The sequence below is a fragment of the Condylostylus longicornis genome, unplaced genomic scaffold (genome assembly GCF_029603195.1).
Source record: "Condylostylus longicornis isolate FDR11 unplaced genomic scaffold, ASM2960319v2 ptg000010l, whole genome shotgun sequence".
NCBI classification, from domain to species: domain Eukaryota; kingdom Metazoa; phylum Arthropoda; class Insecta; order Diptera; family Dolichopodidae; genus Condylostylus; species Condylostylus longicornis.
The window spans coordinates 22,418,502-22,431,895 of record NW_026577979.1 but is presented as its reverse complement, the minus strand read 5'-3'; the positions used below and the strand labels follow the sequence as shown (position 1 = coordinate 22,431,895).

The window sequence follows — 13,394 nt, the reverse complement described above, 5'->3', positions numbered from 1 at the left end:
TAAAGTTGGGTCAAACCAATGGTTTGTATTGTAGCACTTTTCCCTTCAGCAAGTGAAAATTCTGCTTTTTAATACAGTCTATGTATACCTATCACGCATTCTAAAAATTATTTTCATTCATATACAAAACTCTTTCTAGGATTGCATATATTTAGGATCAACGATTAATTATGTAGTCTTTGAAATAAAGCAAAAATTAATATAAAGTGGGGTTAACATAATGCTCGATTTTAAGGTTTAATTATGTGAGTTAAGAAAAATAATTATATTTTTTCATGTCATGGAATTTACCGTTAGTTTTTTGTGTTTATAGAAATTTTAAAAAGCTTGGGGTTTCGGAAATATAAGGTGTCAAAAATTCAAATTTTACAAATTTCAAGAGGTGATAACTTGAGAGGGGAAGGAGATGGAAAAAAATTTTCTTCCAACGAAATGAACTATTTGTTAATGTCTAAAAGCCCATAAAATTTCAAGCTTCTACAGGTTGGGGTCTAGAAAATAAACGACATCAAAAATTTGGAAAAAACGGACTTTAGATAACGGTAAATTTGAGCGGCCATTTTGTTTTTCTAAAGTTAACCTTTAGTATACCCCGCTAGGGGAAGCAAGCCACTACCTTTTTGCGTTTGCAAAATTTCAAAAATCCTTATGATTTCATTGCACTAAATAGTTAAAGAATGGCATTTTTAGGGTTTCGGGGGGGTATAATTTCTAAAGGGGGGGGAGATAGATAAAAATTTTGTTCTACGAAAATAAGTTTCTAGTAAGAGTCTATGTACGTGCAAAATTTCAGCTTTCTATCTTCAAGGGTGTAGAAGTTTTGTAAACAGACACACGGACAGACGGACGGACGGACGGACAGAGTGAAACTAATAAGCACTTTTTTTCAAAAATTTTTTGGAAAAGTGCTAATAACATGAAGAAAAAGAAAAAAAAATGTATTCTCAAGTCTGTACATATTATATCGTATTCGTGTCGCATAAAATGTATACTGATTTTCTGCACAACTTTTTAATTTTCGTTTTATTTTCACATTCTCATTGAGTTGAATAAGCTTGAGCTTATTCCGCAACATGAGCGATTACATTTGAATATACTTATGTAGTGTAATTTATTCTTAATATTGTTATTGATTGTTATAATGCAGTTATATATTTTCTGCAAACTAAATCAAATCATCAAAGAAATTAGTGCATGAATCATGAAATGAACACCTAAAGAATAGAGTTAAATATTTTTGTTACTTTTTAGCACTCTTCCAAAACATCTTGTAGTAGTTTCAGTCTTTCCGTCCGCCGTTCCATCCGTCCGACCGTCTGTCCGTGTGTCTGTTTACAAAACTTCTACACCCTTGAAGAAGGATGAAATTTTATATGTACATAGATCTTTATTAAAAACTTACTTCCGTGGAAGAACATTTTTACCTATCTGCCCTCCTCTGAAAGGTATACTCCCCTTAAACCCTAAAAATTACATTTTTGAACTATTTATTGTAGTGAAACCATAAGCATTTTTTAAATTTTGCAAACGCAGAAGAATAGTTGATTGCTTCTTCTAGAACGGCATGCTAAAGTTAAACTTTAAAAAAATAAGAAGAAAATTTTTTCCTTTATCCACCCGCACTTAAGTTATTGCCTCTCAAAAATTGTAAAATTTCAATATTTAGCATCTCATATTTACGAAACCGCAACGTTTTTCAAATTTCTATATACGCAGAAAGCTACCGGTAAATTTTATGTCATTAAAAATATAATTGTTTTTCTTAACTCACATAATTAACCCTTAAAATCGAGCATTATTTAAAATACCCCTCCTAAACTTTATTTTTCCTTTATTTCAAAGACTGTGTAAATCGTTCATCCAAAATATACGAGTATGCAATCCTAGAAATAGTTTCGTATATGAATGAAAATAAATTTAATAGTTTAGTAGGTATACATAAATTGTTTTTAAAAGCAGTATTTTAACCTTTGTTGGAGGGAAAAGTGCTGAAATTCAACCCAACCATTGGTTTGACCCAACTTTATCTCAAGTTCGGCTGAACCGATTTTGATGAAATTTTATAAGTAAGTTTATTTCGACCATGGCACGGATTGATCAACTTTTGGGATATATCAGCACACGGGAACTGCACTTTTTAGCGGGCCTGTTTTACATTTTTGAGCATTTTGAAAAAAATATTCAACCAATTTACTTGAAATTTTATATATATAAGCTTCACTAGACCGACCGCGAAACCTCCTAACTTTTGGAAGAAATCAGGCCTCAGCAACTTAACGTTTACTACGGGCCAAATATACATTTTTGCGTATATAAAGAGAAATAATCAACCGATTTCATTGAAATTTAATATTTGAATTCCTCGTATTACAACAATGAACATATAAATTTTTTGGAAAGATCAGGGCTCGAAAACTGATTTGCGGGCCGATTTTACATTTTTCACCATATCTACGGAACGAATTGATAGAATTTCTTGAAATTTGATTTCAGGGAATTCGGGTAACAAAAAGCGAAATTCTACTAAGAGCCAAATTTACATTGTTCTAGGTATGTTTACTATAAGCTTACTAATGTATTAAAAATTGAAAAGAAGTATTTAACAGGCACTTTTATAATATTCTGTAACATTTTCACTTAACTAGACAATACACAGTGCGGTCGGTTATGTGCTGACCACATCAGATTTTTTTTATTCATGAACTTAAATAGCCAAAATGGTTTTGCGTTAATTATATGAACTTATATTAATATTATGTTAGAACATGGAAAAAGAATATTTATGTGTTTGATGTGAATGTTTATACTTACATCTGAATAGTGTATTAATTAAAATTTAATTTGTTCGCAGAATAGGTGAACTTAAAATTTTTAAACATTCTCATTATAAAGTACTTTAATAAGAATGTATTTTTGCCGAGGTTTAGTATATTCATTCCAAACATATTATTCATGTCCTGGAATAAAACCACATGACATACAGAACTGTAAGGACTTTGTAAAATTTAAGCTCCGGTTCATTTCAAATTATTACTATAATTGATCGACTACTGCTGGTTACGACTTCTCCATTATATTGTATATACATTAAGTTGCACATTATGTATACCCATTCAAATTTTGAGACGTTGAGTATAAATGAATTAGCCCATACTCAACCGCAGCATCTAGTTTCTCATATGTCAAGATGTTAGTCTGTCGGTAATTTTTGTCATTATTTTGACCTAAAGCTGTACAAATAGAAATTGTAGGTATTATTTGTTAAAAATTAATCAGAGAAATTCATTAAGACAAGCTTTGCTATTTTGCAAGCTTTGGGTTTAACCGCCCACTACTTTCTACACTATCCTTTTGTTTATTCTTTGTTCTAATACGTTACATACATAAAATTTGGAATAAAAAGGATTTCACTTTCAAATTAAAAAATTAATTATGTATAAATATAATAATTTAAGTAACATAAATTTTAATGTTTTGATATTATTTATTTTCAGATATTTTTCAAGAAAATTAACAATGGGTGAACGACGTGGAACAAAAGCATTGGAGCTTTGGTGCCGTCGTATAACAGAAGGTTACCCAGGAGTCAAAATTGAAAATATGACAACATCGTGGAGAGATGGTTTAGCGTTTTGTGCAATGATTCACCATTTTAAACCAGAATTAATGTAAGTTAAAAATGTTCAAAAACCTCTCAATTTATATTTCACGTAAATATCCAGTTGGCTTCTGATACTGATTAACATCACACTTGCCTAAATATTTATAATTCAATTTTATTTTGTTAGTTTAATTAAAATTAATTTTAGTTTAATTTTAAGGAAATTTAAATTTATTTTTTTAAATATTCTTTTGACATTTAAAAATCTACATGAAATTTTTTAAGTATACATAAAATATTCATAAATTTTATTTGCCACATTTTCTCTACAAAGAAATACAGTGCAATTAATGATTAGAAATAAGGCAGTCCAGGAATGCCAACATAAATGAAAATGCATTTGAAAGTCAAATAAATTCCAATTTTTATAATTTTATGTGAAAACTTAATAACTTAATTTTATTTTTTTTTAATTTCAGTGAATTCGAAAAATTAAATAAAAATGATATTTACTATAATAATGATTTAGCATTCCGTACCGCAGAAACACATTTAGGTATTCCAGCACTGTTAGATGCAGATGATATGGCCACATACGAAGTACCAGATAGATTATCAATTTTAACATATTTATCACAATTTTATCAAGTATTTGCCGCTCAAGGTAAGTCTATATAGTTAAATGCCGTAAATCTAACACAAGCCCTAAAACAAATTTAATGTTAAGCCCTAAAACAAATGACGTTAAGCACAATGAGTTCTAAAGTTAAAACAAAATCAATTTCTCTTTTAATATTAAGAGATTTTAAGTATGAAGATTAAAAATTTTCTTCAATATTACCAGCAGATGCTTATATGTAAAGTGTTGCATAATTTAAAATAAAATCTCACTAAATTAATTTCATAAAAGTTTAAATTTATGCTATACGATACAAGTAACATAGCTGTTTGTAAATGCAGCTGTTTGTGTTGAAAGAAAAGAGCAATTTCATATTAAATTATTTTCTTCCTATATATGCGATGACATGTAAAAATACTTTCGTAATAATAATTTTATTCCGCTTTTTTATTTTTCAAAAGACAATGCTTTACCATTCCTGTTTTGCTGAATTTCATACATTCATGAAGCGAGTAAATTGAATGCAATTGCATATTGATGTAACAAAGAGTAGGGGAAACTAAGAAATTGCAAAAATGCATAATTGATACTTCAAAATAATATCAAAGTATGTATACATATATATATATAAAGTCAAATTTTGTCGCAAAAGTTTTAATGCACGCCAAAAGTTGTTACGTTAAATGTTTTCTAAAACGAGTTTTTGTATGGACGTTATAATATTAATAATATATTATGTTGTATATAATTAAGAAAAAATATAATGGAAGTTTTCCTTTCAATTCCATTTCTGGGTTATTGGTTGTTTTTTGTCTGGCTCAGTTCGAAATGCATACATACATAATTTTAACCGACCGTATTGTGTATACAATAGGTAGATTATGTGATGGCAACAAATTTTGCATATCGAGTTTTCGGTGGGAACACACTTCTTCATGGTAGGGAAGTGTAAATAAACTATTTCTAGCAACCTGTCGGTCTGTATGTCTGTGTGTGGACACATGTACATATCTCAAGCTCGGCTGAACTGATTTTGATGAAATTTTATATATAAATTTATTTTGACTATGTCATGGATTGATCAACTTTTGGGATATATCAGCACACGGGAACTGCACTTTTTAGCGGGCCTGTTTCATATTTTTGATCATTATGAAGAAAATATTCAACAGATTTACTTGAAATTTCTAATATAAGCTTCGCTCGATTGTCCGCGAAACCTCTCTTGGAAGAAATCAGACGTCAGCAACCGAACGTTTACTACGGGCCAAATGTACATTTTTGCGTATATAAAGAGAAACAATCAACCGATTTTATTGAAATTTAATATTAGTATTAAAACAGTGAACATATAAATTTTTTTGGAAAGATCAGGGCTCGGAAACTGATCTGAGGGCCGATTTAACATTTTTTACCATATCTACGGAACGGATTGATGGAATTTCTTGAAATTTGATATTTGAGTTCAGGTTGTTACCGAAACTAACTGGCGATTTCAGGGAATTCGGGTAGCACAAAGCGAAACTCTAATAAGAGACAAATTTACATTTTGCTAGTTGTGTTAACTAAAAGCTTACTAACGCCTTAAAAATTAGAAAGAAGTATTTAACAGGCATTTTCATAATATTCTGTAACACTTTCACTTAACTAGACAATACACATTGCGGTCGATTATGTGCTGACCACATTAGATTTTTTTTTTGATGCAATTGATAATATTATTCATATCCATATAAAAAATGTAATTGTGAATACGGTACTACTAAGTGTACATATAAATAAGTATTTAAGCTTTTTTTTGTAGAAAACTCCCTAAGATTGAATACATTTTTTCACAACTGCAGGAAATACTTTAATCTCATGCATAAAAAAATTTAAAACTTTTACTTGGATATTTTTGTCTTAGTGATTTTCTGTTTCTTCACTTATCGTTTGCGACCTAACATGTAATTATGGTTTAGGTTATTGGCTATATGTGCTTTGTATATTAATGCGTTTACAAATTGTGTTGTTTTGCCTTCTATATTTTGTAACTCTAACAAGAATATGCTCTCGACTAGTAATCAGGTGGTCACATAACCCACAATTTTCTATGCTCTACGATTCATGCAATGCTTTAAAATATACTTTTACTTGTTCGTTTTAACTTAGTCTAATGTAGATGTAAGGACTTAACACAAGCAGAACTTATTGAATTAAAAGTCGAAGTTTATAATGAAGTTGTTATTCGAATAATGAAGTTTTTAATCAAAGGAGCTGAACTTCTTTTTTAGATGTGAGTCTCGGAGTTTCAGTCAAAGCTGAAAAAAGAGCTTCAAAAACACTTTAAAAAATCTTCCTTCTTTTTCATACTATTTGCTCTTATTTCATTCTTTTAGGAAAAGAGCAAAAATTGCAAGAAACATGAATAATGTAATGAAATAATTACATGGTTAATAAATCGATATTTACCGCCGCTTTCTTGCTTTAATAGAAATATGTGAAAGCAGTTTCATAAAAAAGAGTTGCCTCGATAAGAAAAATTGTGTTGCAATGCCGTAACATTTTACCATTGTATTTTGAAAAATTAGATTTAATAATTTCAATATCACATGAGCATGGTTTCTGTTTTGAAAAAAAGTAAAAATCTAGTTAATTTGTTTATTGTTGTTAATTTTAAAACGTAAACTTGGATTACTTTTTTTATCGGAATGATTTAATAATTTTTTTCTGAGTGCCAAACCAGCACATTCAATAAATATTTTTTTTTTTTTGTTTCCTTCCTCACACCTAGGAGGAGTATAGGGCTAGTGCATGATATCTATCATGCCCTAGTTTCTATAGTCATAGAGAGTTAGCTAGGTAGGTGACTAGCCTACCGTAGTTTTTTATTTTATATTAAATATTTCAGCTTATTAATATTTACTGTTTATTTTTCTTAGTCTTTTAGTATCGAATATTATGAATATTTGAAAATTACTTGTATAATATATATTAGTATTGCATATTAAGTTATATAATATTGAATATAATTTTTATAGTGACCTGACCGGGGTTTGAACGGTTTAACCGGGCCGGTGCCATAACCACTGCACCAATGGTCAGATATTAAATAAATATACAAATGTTTTATGTTCATGTAAACTATAAATCGAATTGAAAAATATTTTAAAAACAACTTTTCATGAAAATCATTTGTTTTTATAAATATTGCGTTTCGCCGATTCAATAAAGAGAAATAATCAATGTTAAAAAAATGAACCAAACTGGGGACCGGTTTTACATTTTTTACCACATCTACGGAACGGATTGGTGGAATTTCCTGAAATTTGATGTTTGAGTTCTAGTTGTTATAGTGAAACTAACTGGTGAACTTTTCAGGGAGTTTGAGTGGTGCAAAGCAAATTTCTACTAAAAGCCAAACTTACATTTTTCTAGATATGTTAACTAAAAGCTTACCAGCGTCCTTGAAATTGTAAAGAAGTGTTTAGATCGCATTTTTATAATCTTATTTTCATTAAACTAAACAATATACATTGCAGTCAGTTGTGGGTTGACCACATCAGATTTTTTTTAATTAAGATCTACTTTAACCTTAATCATCTCATATTTCACCTGTTGTTTTAAAGTTATTTTAAAATATAAGTTATGTTGTGAGCAAGTGATATATTTTCAAAAACAACATTGTTAGTGTAAAAAAGCAATATTTTACATTTTAAAATGATTACTAAAATCGCTTTCTCTTTGCATGTTGAATTATAAACCGTATATAAGTATATGTATGTACATATGTATGAATGTATACTTTTTATATAATTCTGGAATATTATATACAGGTTTTGTAGGTAATCACCCGAATTTGTTTTATTAAAGTTCATGTCGGGTATTTGTTGTTTCCATTTGACGCTTGATTGACTTTTGTCAGTCTGATAATTTTTAATGATATTTTTCTTTTTATAAAATTTTAGTACAATTTTATTGATAGTTTCTCTTTCATAAAAACCTAAAGAGTGGCTGAAAAACCATTTTTATGATTAAAATGTAATTTTCTCCTTCTATTTTAAAATAAATAAACATTTTCGAAAATTTGAGAAAAAAGAACATGTTTTTCAGTATTTTCTCTACTGTAACAATAACACTTTTGCTTTAATCTTGTATTTTGTAAAACTTGTTTTGTGGTTGTTTCCTTATTATTGAGGTAATTGAAAGATCGGCTTAATATAATAACATGAGAATTAACAATCTAAAACTAATTTATCTAAAGATTATGAGTACATTGCAACACTATTTATTTTTATTAAGTTAAGCTTTAAATATTAGAGTAGGGATTAGCTTACTGTAGCGCAAGCGCAAAGCAGTTCTAAAAAGAACAGATTATTAAAATCTCTAACCAAGGGTTAATTGAAACAAAAAGCTTGCTAATGACACAACTGTAATGGTTTATGAATGTTTAATTAATAAACGAAAAAAGTGGGTTGAAAAGTACTTGCTAGAATTTATCATGATAGTTCATATTGTTATCAAAATGCAAAGACAAAAGTCAGCTTTTTCAAGTTAAAAAAAAAATATAAACGTCTCATTTTGCTATTATGAGAGTCATATTGTGTAATAAATATACTTTTAATGAAAATATGCTTTTTTGAAAGTGTTTTTTTTTAAGTTTACTGATTTTATGCGAACATGCATTCATATACTCATATAATATGCATATATATAAGTATATATTTATACTATATTCTAAAACTTGAACAAGCATAAACACTGACACGCTTTGTTGATTGAACAGCACACTATTTAATAATTGAATTAATTGAAAAAAAGATAGTTTCCCTTTTTATTTTGGCATAAAGTACAGTTTTTTCGTAGTGTTTGACTGAGATATCAGTATTCGACCGCAATTTTGAAATCCGATAGTTTAATTTTTAAATCGTTTTGAAATTAAATTAATTGTTTTGCATGTAAAATAATGTGTATTTTTAGTTAATTTTTTAAACTAAAGGGTGTAACCTTTTAAAGTCCCAAACATTCTATTTTTATATTTATTGTATCAAAACCACAAGCATCTCTTAAATTCCGCAAAGACAGAAAGATAGCGATCTGCTACTTGAACTGCGAAAACCCATATTTAAACGTTGAAATTAAATAGCCGGTAAAATTTATTGTTGTTTAAAACCTACATATTTTAATCAAATTTTTGATCTCGTTTTTATTCTAGTGGATTAGGTGTAGATGTCGGAAATTTTATTAGCTTTTAGGAACTAATTAATAATATATTTCATTGAAGAATTTTGTTTTTTCCACTTCTATATGCAAGCGTACAAAAATTCAAATTTATAAAATTTGAATCTTTGTAGCCTTGTATTTCTGAAACTGGAAGCTTTTCCAAAATTAAAATAAAAGAAAAATGTTAATGGTAAACGCCATGCAATGACAAATTATAATAATTTATCTTAACTCACTTAGTTAACCGTCAAATTTGACTATTACGTTCTTTCAATTTTTTTTTTTACCCATGCTAACTCTTTTAATTACTTTCAATAAAATACAAAATTAAATTTTGTATTTTAATGAAATTTAATTACTTCCGAAATACATAGCTATAGTAAAATTGCTTCTTCCAAAAAGCATTTTCACTTGTTCAATGGAGAATTTTTATACATAACATTGGTTTTAAAAATACATGATCTTTTCCAATATTATGTATGACTATTTAAAATTACAACTACAAAATTGAGTATTATGTTTTGAGAAAGTATTACAAATTACATGTATTTGATCAGTTCGTGTACTTGTTATTACGCATATTATAAATTGCTTTAACAACTTTATGCTGGTGACGTCGTTTTGAAGTACATCTGAAAAAAAATTGATCAGAAACTATGTAAGTTGATTCATTTTATCATTCAGTGTCTGCATTCAAATGTCGGCACAACTACGATATTAACCTTTTGTCTATAATAATATAATTTTCATATATTCTAATATACTGAAAATTCCTTTCTTAAAATAATAACAAAATAATATTTTAATGTAATAATTTCTGCATTTGAGAGACTTTCACTATACCATTCACGTTTATTGAGAATATGGCAAAACATTTAATAATTTGCGCATCATACAATATGTACACATACATATGTAGTTGGATACGTGATAGGTTTACAAAATTTTATTTTTTCATGATTTGATCTTATGCACATTGACTGGCTTATTGATAAAATAAAACTTTCACTATTTTTATATCTAATCAATGAACAAAAATTTTTAATGCAAACATCTTTAAATAATTTTTTTTATAATTAAGTTAATGCATTTAATCTAAGGAAGTTTATAGTTAATATTAACGAATGTATTATGTTTTTAATCATAATATACGTGGTATAAAAACGTCAGCCGTAATGCGACAAAATCACGAAAAACACCTGGTTTTCTTTTAAACTAGTTACAATCAAAAAAGGAAAAATATCGAGCAATATACTTCCATGATATCAACCTAACTAAGGCAGTTGCATTCAATATATTGCTTGTGGCCGTAAAGAAATATGTGCGTATACAAATTAAACGTGCATTCAATAGTTATATCATAATTAAAAAAAATATGTAAATTAAAATTCAATTTAATTTTCCGATGAAAATGAAACATAAAAAAGAAAGTAAATTAAAGTTGGGTCAAACCAATGATTTGTAAAGTAGCACTTTTTCTTCAGCAAGTGAAAATACTCGTATTCCAATAGAAAAAATAAAGTGCTTTTGGTCTTTGTATAAACTTTATGTATAAACTTTTGCTCTATAAAAACAATCTAGCTATGGACTATGTTATTTAAATCAATTATATTCAAATACGAATATATTTCAAAGATTTCATGCAGCAATTATGCAATCTTTGAAATAATGATTAGCAAAATATACAATGTTTGAAATAAAACATAAAAAAATTAAAGACGCGTTAACATAGTACTCGAATTTAAGAGTTACTTGGTTGAGTTAAGAGAAATACTTATATTTCTTAATATCATTTATTGTTAGCTTTCTACATTTATAGAAATTTCAAAAAGCTTGCAGTTTCAGAAATATAAGGTGTCACAAGTTCAAATTTTTCAAATTTCGGGAGGCGATAACTTGAAAAACATTTCTAGCGAAATAAACTATTTATTATACATCTAAATAAGGATAAAATATTAATATCTAAATAAGATAAATATTTATTAATATCTAAATAAGATAAAGGTAAATTTCAACGGCCATTTTGTTTTTTTTTAAATTCAAATATGGCATGCTGTGTAGAAAAAGCCAGCCATTACTTTTCTGCGTTTGCAAAATTTGAAAAATGCTTATGGTTTTCACTGCAATAAGTAGTTAAAAATTGTTGTTTTTAAGATTTGAGGGACTGCAACCTTTAGAGCAAATTTTTTGACTATTGAACGAAACTACAAATTTTTTTAATTTCTGCATAGCGCAGAAAAGTTAATTTATTCATATCACTGGTTTAAGTCCATCCATATTCGAGTCATCCATGTCAGTCATATCATTGATTCGAGTCATCCATGTGTTCTGCAATGATATGAAGTTAGTAATGAATTTCCATTAATTAAGAATTAATAATAAAACTAAACAACTTCACGTTGTATTCGTAATTAGCAAAATAATTACTTATTTTAATTCACGTAATTAGCCCTTGAATTAGAACGCCTCCTTTAATTTTTAGCATTTTGAATATAATATCATTTATACACTTTGAGTGTGTACATGAAAGTAATTTAAAATATAATATGTAGATTGTTTTTGTGTGCAGTGTTTTCACTTGCTCAGGGTAAAAGTGCTATTTTGCAAACCATCGGTTTGACCCAACTTTATTTGGTACAGAATTCAAAAATTGATATTTGCCATTTTTGAAGTTTTTTACTTAATAAAATTTTTTTAGAACGGTTTGAAAAAAACAATTTCTATTTACTATCCTTATTTAAAACTTAATTGGTTTTGATAATCATTAGTAATAGTTACTCATTCTTTTACATTCATGATGTTCTTCAAATTTTAATTAATAAAAATTATATATTTGAAAATTGAAATATCTAATTTATAGCCAATAGTAGTTCGATAAGTATTCATTAAATTTTATAATTACCAAACTCTAATTCTTCTCACAAGTTCAGCGCCATCTTGTAGAATCGATAAATTTTCATGATTTTCATATTAAAAATATTTTAAGATAAATTTCACACATAATAATATCCATATCTACATATTCGTTTAGTTTTTGTTTGGTGTAAATCAAAATAATGTAAGATCAGTCCCCTATAATAATTCCTATATTTTCTAAATTCAAGCTTTAACCATATTTTTTCCTTTCATATTTATTTAAATTTGGGATCAATGACCTTTAAGTTGTCCACTACTTTAACTTATTATCATTCTTCTTATTTAAATACAAAAATACATAATATACATACTTATGTTTATGTGTATAGAAACAGCAAAAAGAAAAATAAAATTTAAAAAAAAAGCAACTTTATGTAATTTACAAACTAATGCTAAGTAAACCGCCTTTCTAAAATATTCTCTGTTTGTCGCTAGAATTACCATTAGAAAAATTATGTTAAGTTGTTTTGGTATGTATTCTATTTATTTAAAAGTCTTTTACAAGAACAATTTTTTTTTGTTGATAATTAGAAATAAGAAACTGAACTTAAACGGCTCAAAATCAAAATTAATTTAAAACGATCAAAAACTTTTCGGGTTAGAGAAAAATAAAAAAATAAAATAAGAGAAAAATTAGATTTACCAAATTTCGAATGCTTGGTATTCTGAAGTACATAAAATAGAAATTCAAGTAATTAGTTGATATTAAGCACTATTCTTGCCCTTTCAAAAACTGTTTATTTGAAGCTTTTATCCTTTTCGGAAGAGAAGTTATAAGCATTAAAACTAAAAATTTAATAAAAACTAAAATTCGGGAAAGTTTTTACGAAATTTTGTAAAAATTCTTTAAAATCTCTGTACCCTGAAAACCGTTGAAATTTTACATCTAGTTTTGGGCAAAAATTTTACAGATTTTTGATTCCCTAATTTATGGTTTCGGTTATGTCACTGATTACTGAATCACCCTGTATATCTGAACTAAAATTGGACACGCGACTGTCCAATTTTAGGTCAAATAAATTTTTTTTGAATATTTTAAATTAGCTTTTAGAGTTC

At 27.6% G+C, this 13,394-nt stretch overlaps 1 protein-coding gene across 1 annotated transcript in view; it reads left to right on the top strand.

The window, feature by feature from the left end:
• LOC129618758 (probable serine/threonine-protein kinase DDB_G0282963) overlaps positions 1-13,394 on the top strand; it is a 92,061-nt gene that overhangs the window by 25,073 nt on the left and 53,594 nt on the right. Inside the window, exons 2-3 of the mRNA XM_055533723.1 lie at positions 3,495-3,668; positions 4,081-4,265. Coding sequence (XP_055389698.1) covers positions 3,517-3,668; positions 4,081-4,265 — 337 coding nt within the window. The 5' untranslated portion in view covers positions 3,495-3,516. The remainder of the gene's footprint in view (positions 1-3,494; positions 3,669-4,080; positions 4,266-13,394) is intronic.